General features: G+C 41.2%; 1 protein-coding gene across 1 annotated transcript in view; it reads left to right on the forward strand.

Moving 5' to 3' along the window:
• GRID2 (glutamate receptor, ionotropic, delta 2) overlaps window positions 1–8,343 on the forward strand; it is a 1,246,697-nt gene extending 1,238,354 nt beyond the window's left edge. Inside the window, exons 15-16 of the mRNA XM_012647158.1 lie at window positions 5,062–5,302; window positions 7,921–8,343. Of these exons, the coding sequence (XP_012502612.1) occupies window positions 5,062–5,302; window positions 7,921–8,343 (664 nt within the window). The remainder of the gene's footprint in view (window positions 1–5,061; window positions 5,303–7,920) is intronic.
• The last annotated feature ends 311 nt before the right edge of the window (window positions 8,344–8,654 follow it).

The raw sequence follows: 8,654 nt of genomic DNA on the forward strand, positions 1-8,654 counted from the left end.
GGCTGGTCTCGAACTCCTGAGCTCAAAGGATCCGCCCGCCTCGGCCTCCCAGAGAGCTAGGATTACAGGCGTGAGCCACCGCGCCCGGCCCTTCTTGGATATTTTTATCCACGTATGAAAGAGGAATCTTTTGATTCCCTACTTCCTTCCCCTGAAGTTTGCTCATTTATATCAATAAAGAATTCAGTGCATACGGGATTGATCTATTAACCACTGTCAAACTGCAGTAAGGTTTTATAGACTTCTAAAATTTTTCTGTTCAATGAGATCACAAATGTTTAATACTTTTAGACAAAGGAAGGAAATGAGATGTTCTTGTCAGTGAATCAATTATTCACTGATTCATGTGGACATATAACTCTCCATTAGGAAGAACGTACCAGAACAGGTCCAAAGATCAGTAGTCACACGTGCTGACAATAATCATTCTAGCTTTCGAGTTGTGGTAGCCTTCTATGTGCCAAGCAAGGAGCAAGATGTTTCTCATATGTGGTCTCATTAATTTTTACCACAATCTCCCTCAAAAGTAAGTGTTGTCATCACCCTGGGGTAAAAATAGCAGAAATTCTTCTGACTACACGCCAAGAAGAGGGTTTAGCCATCGCTTATTCATCACGGTCTAATAGCGAACATTGTTGCTAGTAGTTTTAAGGGTTTGCAGCAACAAAAATTCTGTACTTCACGCGTTTCTGATCCACAGGTTAACGATAACCACAGTAACTCTTTGCTCTCTGTGAGCAAAGACTGCCATCATGTGGAAATCATACACATAACAAAAATATCATTTCATAGACCCAAATGTTTTCTTGGCACCCATGAAGAATTTTGAAGCTAGATTCTTACATTATTACACACACACACACACACACACATACATGTCATTGTTGCTTATAATTAAAAGGTAAAATTCTCCTTTAGGTGTGTTTTTAAGTTTCATTTAAAAGAGCCAGTGCTTTGACAAGATCTGAAAAGAGAACGTATCTCTGCATTTATTCTAAGGATTTATCCTGTCGGTCTTTAAGGCAGTGCACTACATTTTACTAACCTTGCTTTACTAATCCTGAAATAATAAAAAGGAAGGCGTGGTGAGACCTTTCTGCTGCAATTTCCAGGAGTATTAAATTTTGTAATGAATAGCAAGATCTTATGACGGAACTCTGGGCTTAGAGAACGCTTTCATTCCCTTCCAATACTTCTAGCTCATTCCAGCCCAGAATGCATTCTTGGAATCTATTGTGGACTAGTCAGAGTTTGACTGAGGGACCCCATTACCATATATCCCCAAAGATGGGGTCACCCTGCAATGCCTCAGCTGCCTTGCTGCAGTGACCATGAGATTAACTGTACAAATAAATCTTTGTGGCACAACGACACTTGAAGTTGAAGGCATCTGTCCCTTTTTCCTTCCCTCTTTCCCCTCAGCGAACGCCTGTCACCCAGCTGGCTGAACCTAAAACTTCTGTGATTAAACAAATTCTGTTGAGTTAAAGACCTGTAACTCCTGTTAGAATTGAAATGAGTGAGGTTTAACACATATACTTCAATCATTATTTTTAAAGTCAAAATAATCTCCAGGTGTGGAAAACATAAGGGGACAGAGGAAGTGGATGAAACATGGGAGTCCCAGGTCCCACTGAGGGGAAAGAGCAGGCAGTCCTCAGCTCCTGAAGGAACGACAGATGACGGGACAGGAACTTGGGCATTGGACGAAGCCCAAGCCTTTCTGGCAGAATGCGCAGTTGTGGTTCAGAACAAATTTTATACCCAAGGAAATGTCGGGAATGAAGTCACTCATTAAATATTTATTGAATGGATAGATCAATAAGGAGGAAATGGAATGAATTAGAAAATAGCACCAATGATAAGAAAAAAAGAGTAGGATCTGAGGGCAGGGTTCACCTACCAAAAACTGGGTTGAGCATATTCCATCCATAAGTATGAACCCATTCCGTGTCAGGCAACATGGAGGGTGGGGAGTGTGATTCTAGAAAAAGGAACAGACATTAATCAAGGAACCACAATTATACATGATGATAAGTGCTATGGGGGAAAACTCTTACATTTTCAAAGACACTGACTAATTATAATGCGGCGGGAGTAGACGAGCAGGGAAACGGGGTCTCATTGTGTACGCAGATATATTCTCATTAAGCAAAGGTTGCTTTTATACCTGCATGGTATAAAAGGAAACTACATGTAATTATAAACTCAAATTTAAGAAGAATTATTTGTTCAAAGATGATTAAATTTTTCCTTCAAGGTATTCAATGGCGTTCTTACTATCTACAGCCTTTAGGTAGGCAAATATCTAAAGAATGTGCCATTTTTTTTATTATTATTATTATCAGGGTAACGACACTTAACATAGCCCTACCTTATTAACACATTTTTTTGTTTGAGACAGAGTCTCGCTCTGTCACCCAGGCTGGAGTGCAATGGTCAGATCATAGCTCACTGCAACCTCAAACTCCCAGGCTCGAGCGATCCTCCAGTCTCAGCCTCCCTACAGTCTCAGCCTCCCCCTCCTGTCTCAGCCTCCCTTCCCTCCCGAGTAGCTGAAACTACAGACGAGGGTCACCAGGCCCAGTTAATTTTTGTCGTTGTTGTGGTCTCCAATGCCTGGCCTCAAGCAACCCTCCCACCTCAGCTTCCCAAAGTTGCTAGGATCATGAGAGTGAGTCACTGTACCCGGCCCCTATTAACAAATCTTTAAGTATACTATTATATATAGTATAGTCAACTGTAGGCACAATGTTGGACAGGAGATCTTTAGAACTTACTCATCTTACGTAACTGAAACTTTATATGCGTTGATTAGCAACGCCAACATCATCTAAACAGTATTCATAAAGAAACCAAGCAAATAACTTTGATGCTATGATTACATGTTTGTATGATACTTAACACGGTGCTGGAAAGTTCCACAAGTATCTACTTCTTTGGATCAAAGAATTACTTCTCAAGTGTATTCCCCAAGCCCTAGCTCAGTGAGCTATTAGTATGTTTCTTGGAGAGGAAAATAAGAAAAGGGGAATGAGGGTCATAAATTTGGGAAATGCCAAATTAAACAAAATCATGCAAGTTTTCTTTTCTGCGGGGGTCTTCTTAGAGCCATTAATGGGCTGACAACTTCGTAAATTTCCAAGAGCGTGTTTCTCAAAGTTAGTGACCACAGCGCTATTTTCCTGCAGAAGCCTTCGAGGGACTAGTTTCCTGTTCATTTTTGCAAATTCTGAAAATGCTCATAACTTTGTCTAGGATAGAGGCTGAAATATGAGTGGCATCTAATCCTTGATATTCATAATCATTTTAGTAAATTCGATTAATCAAAGTAGTTGAGAGCAATACTCTGAGGCAACAAAACATTGGGTAGATCAATTCCTTAAGAAGCAAGAAGAAAAGTGCAGGTCATAAGGGAAGTTCCAGCGCAGTGTCGGTCCTGGAGTCCTCACGGGGGCACTGGGACCGAGGCTGTGGGGACATCCATGGGGGACGATAGGAATGTGACGCTGACGCCCCCCCATTGCCTCTGGGGCTGGTCCACTTTGTCTAACTCAGGTTAAATGTCGATCCCACCCCCAACACACAAAATTTTCTTTCTCCCCTTTACCATTTCGTTCATTCTTCTAGCCATGTGATAACATGAAAAAGGTAAAATGGTACTATATCACTAAAAGTGAGTAATTTACTCCTTTCAGGTTGACTTAATTCTTCTTTTTTAAGTTTTAAGCAATCTCACCCCAAATAATCCGAGCCCTGGGGCAAGAGTACAAATGCAGGTCCACGTATCCCAAGTCTAATTATGTAAAAATTATAAGTTAAGCTAAACACTGCTAGAAACAATGTGTTCTATCATCTTGTCTTGACAAATGTACCGTCGTGATCCCTAGGAGGCCATGTTCAAACTTGTGAGTAGCTGGGACGTCTCCACTGACCCAAGCATAGGGAGTGGGTTTCTGGGACCTTCTCTTCCCACCTCCAGCTCTGTCCTGCACAGCAAAGGGTCTCCCACCCACCGCCATGAGCTCTGCTCTTAGGAGAACGTCCCTGGGAGGAGGCCTAGTGGGCCTTGGAAAAGCACTGAGCTGTTTGGCCAGGAAATTCCAGGGGCCCCCGCGGATGGTGCATACGCTGGCAGGTACACAGCCTTGCCCTGGCCTTTCTTACCCTGTGACAAAGGGCACAGCTGGAGGAGGGTCAGAGCTAGACTGGTCTCAGATAGAGCCCAGGGAGTATTCGACATTGGGAACAATTCCTCTGTGAAAATCACCCTTTAAAAAGCTGCAGTCTTTGCAGCTACCTCCAGGTTTGAAGGGGGAGGGGGGTGTGGAGAAAGAAGAAAAAGAAGAAGAAAAAAGGTATTTCTTATTTGAGTTTAACTACTTCTGAAAGCCTCTGGTCAACTTTTCCTCTCGTTCTCCAAGGTAAGATTACTTCCCCTTTGGCATTAAAAAGGAAATTCGATCAGTTGCGCGAAAAACCAAAAACGATGTATTTTATCAACTTCAAACTTGTCTCAAGGCTTTCTCTCACACTGTGTTAAATAATAGAAGTCTTCTTAATTGAATTTCTTTGTGCGTCGCATATGCCAGGCGACATTATGCCAGCATCTTGCTCTAAGCAGCAAAACGTGCCTCATAAAAGCATTAGGAGCCAGAGTCTCATTCTGTATGGAGGGAAGGCACGCAGGACGGCAGCAGCTTGAGACCACATAAAAACAGCGCCTCGGAAATGTAATTGTGAAAACACACCGCAACGAACCAGAGGGGGGAATATTTCAAATTATGGGATGAAACCAAAGAAGAAGGAAAGGAGGGAGGCTGGAGATTGGAGGGAGGGATGGATGAAGGGAGAAAGGAAAGCTCTGTCGCCCAGCGCTGTCTGTAGAATCACGATGATACTGATTTCAGTGTCCTAGCATGCCATCTACAAGGTCACCTGTACATTCATTTCCTCTTGCCAGCCACCATCCTTTAGAGGTGAGATTGTAAACGGATGTGCCGTGGACCAAAGTAATAGCTATGTCTGCAATAATACGCGGTTGTGTTCTTTGCCCCCAAGGATCCTGGAGCTTCAGCAGAATGGTGACATGGACATCCTGAAGCACAAATGGTGGCCTAAGAATGGCCAGTGTGACCTGTACTCCTCAGTGGACACAAAGCAGAAAGGAGGCGCCCTGGACATCAAGAGCTTTGCGGGGGTTTTTTGCATCCTGGCTGCCGGCATCGTCCTGTCCTGCTTCATAGCCATGCTGGAGACCTGGTGGAACAAGAGGAAAGGCTCCCGCGTCCCGTCGAAAGAGGTACTCGATTGAGCGCTTGGGCTCTAGGCTGAACCAACAAGCAGGCTGTGCTTCTGGGGAGGATGGTCAGAGGGGTGAGGATACAGGGGCGGGATGGTCATCGTTTCTTCTTTCATCGAAGATTAAAAATAAAGTCGTGAAATGGAAACCTCGGTAAGACCAATATCAAACTCCATTTTAAAATATCCCAGATCAGTGAAGAGGAGACGATAATATTTGAAAGACTGACAGTTTCATGTGCCATAACGGGCTTTGAAATTCTCCCAAGTCTCAGGATACACTTTAATTCAATGATTTTTCAAAAGCCATGATTCCCTTGACCGGTTCACAGAGATGCTTACCATTTTATTTCGATTAGTTGTTTAGCGCGTAGGTAAATTACTTGGGTCTTTAAGACGGGGCCGAAAATATACAATATTACACATAAAAATGATCAGAATTTTCCCCTGACTGCTGCTTCCCTCTATACACATGTAGATCTGTAGAAGTGACCGTATGTGTTTGGCTCTTCAATGCCCCAAGCTTACCAAATCCACACCATGGAATCATCCAGAATTCAATTTTTCTCCTTTATTCTTGAGTCAGCTTAACTCCAGAGCCATATTAATTTTTCTCTGGATATCTGGAAGAATAATTACAGAGTGACTCATATCTCTTTTAAAAGTGGTTTATGCCTTGTTTTCATTATAAATTGTGGGACGTATAAATTAGAGGAAATGTGAAGTTAAAATAAACTACTTGATTCATTTTTCTTATTTCTAGCAGACCAAAAGGGTGAACATTTTTTAGGTAACCATATTCACTAAAGCTCCACAAACTGAAATGAAAAACGATCTGAATTTGCTAAATGATTTGATTCGATGGATAGTTTCAAAGAAAGTTCTAAACTTTCTATAACTAGAACTTGGCTAACTAACTGAGGCCTAAGGCGAATCCTGAAAGGATATGCTTTAATGCACAAATGAAAATGACTTCTCATTTGCATTTGCATTTTTGCATGTTAATGTTCTTCCAAGCAGACTGTTTTCTAAAGTAGTCTAAGGATTCCTTCCCACCACCCTAAATGCAAAATTGATCAGCACCATTTATAAGGAAACGTTTGGCTTGGCAAAGATGAATCTTAGCTTCCTACCTGTGCGAATGATCATACATTCTAAATTAGTGGAGAACGAATTAAAAGTTAATCAAGTTTTATTGTAGGGTTTTCTTTGTGGAATAAGCTTCTGGTATCTCTGTTGACATTGATTCCACGCAAAAGACCACATTAATGCAACATTATGGCCGAGATTTCATGTTCTCAAAAATCTGGAAATTAAGGACTCCCCAAGCCCCTTATATTTTGAGTTAGTATATATGATATTAAATTTTTGCATAATTATATCTGTCGATGGATGAGTACATTACAGTTGCTGTGGGAACCCTAAAATTATATGTCTCAACCCCCTAAAGTCTCAGTGATAATATTGCATTAATGGATATTTTTTATTGGATTTTGAAATGAGAAAGGAGAAGGAAAAACAGTGATGCATATCAGAATATTTTTCACCGAGGAACATTATAACAGCACAATGAAAAAAATACATACTCCATTCTAACTCGTGACAGCTAATCAGATCATGTGAACAAATATTTTCTCCTCTTATGATTAATAGACATTTAAAATCCTCATTAATTTATTGAGCTTGGCTATACATAAGACTTCCGGTTTTATTTTTTAAACATTGGGCTGTAATACTCGCTTTCAGTGAAAATCCTAAGGGATTTATGTATGAAGTGATTTCAACTCCAGCAACGTGAGATCTTACTTCTTTTTATTAAGTGCTTTCTTACCAAGATGCCATTAGTGTAGCTTAAAGCATCTTTGGGTTTAGAGGTTATGTAGCATAAGGCTGGCCCTAAACTACAGCTATCACTCACATGTCCTGACTGGAGGGGGTCTCTGAATATCTTGCCGACCCCACTATATTGCCTGATTCAGATACTAGATCCCTTGAGTGTGTGAAATCCCTCAATTAGAAATTGATTCTCCTGTGTTGAGTGTGTTGCTCTTCCTAAACTATCTCACATGTCTCTGGCCTACAAGAAATAACACTTTAACAGTCACTAACACTTTAGTACGATATAGTGTATTGTATTACTTTCCTTCAAGAATGGAAAGCTAAGGTTAGGAGTAAGTGGTTGAAAGGAAGAAAAATTTAACTTAGAATGAGACACCCTGAAAAAGGAGGAAGCATGAATAAAACGGTGGGGGGCAGAGTTGCCAAAACCATACTTTCTATTTGTACAGTTTTGCCTGAGCCTGTCTCTTATAGGATGCCAATCATCCATCTCCCGCTCCCAAATCTTTGTAGTTGCATGTGGTGTGTGCTCATTTTAGAATTTTTACTGCCAGAAAACTATTTATTCTAGATAACCTTATCTCAGAATCATATTGGTATCCCCAGAATCTAGCACAGTGCCTGGCTCATATTAGGTGCTCAATAAATATTTGTTAAATGAATAAAACCCCAAAGTTCAGTTAATTACATGTTTGCTGAACTACTTTTTTTTTTTTTTTTTTTTTTAACCATGGAAGCCAGTACTGATGAGAACCTTATCTTCTTTTTCTTCATCTCCAGGATGACAAGGAAATTGACCTGGAGCACCTCCATAGACGTGTAAATAGCTTGTGCACAGATGACGACAGCCCCCATAAACAGTTTTCCACCTCGTCAATTGATTTGACCCCTCTGGACATTGACACTTTGCCAACACGACAAGCACTGGAGCAAATCAGTGATTTCAGGAACACTCATATCACCACAACAACCTTTATCCCAGAGCAGATCCAGACTCTTAGCCGCACACTGTCAGCTAAAGCTGCCTCTGGTTTCACTTTTGGCAACGTGCCTGAGCACCGAACTGGCCCTTTTAGGCACAGGGCACCTAATGGGGGCTTTTTCAGGAGTCCTATAAAAACAATGTCATCTATTCCTTATCAACCAACTCCTAACTTGGGGCTCAATCTGGGTAATGATCCAGACCGAGGCACCTCCATATGAGCATCAGACAAAAATCTCCTCACTGTTTCTTTTTTAGGACTCCCTTTGCAAGGAGCAACTGTAATATTGTGGGACTAACATGGATGTAACTTTGAAAAAAACAAAATCAGGATTATTAGTAACGATTCTAGTTTTTTCTCCCCACCTTCTCCCTCCTCTCTCTCTTCTATTTTTTCCTCTCTCTTTTCCCCTCTCTTCCCATACATGTCCCTCCACTTTTTTTTCGTTACTCAACTTGTTCCCCCAGAATGTAGTATACTAGGATCCTATTAGTCTGCTTTTCATATACTGTACATCAAGTATAGGAAATG

This window comes from Propithecus coquereli, unplaced genomic scaffold (genome assembly GCF_000956105.1).
Source record: "Propithecus coquereli isolate 6110/MARCELLA unplaced genomic scaffold, Pcoq_1.0 Scaffold26, whole genome shotgun sequence".
NCBI classification, from domain to species: Eukaryota; Metazoa; Chordata; class Mammalia; order Primates; family Indriidae; genus Propithecus; species Propithecus coquereli.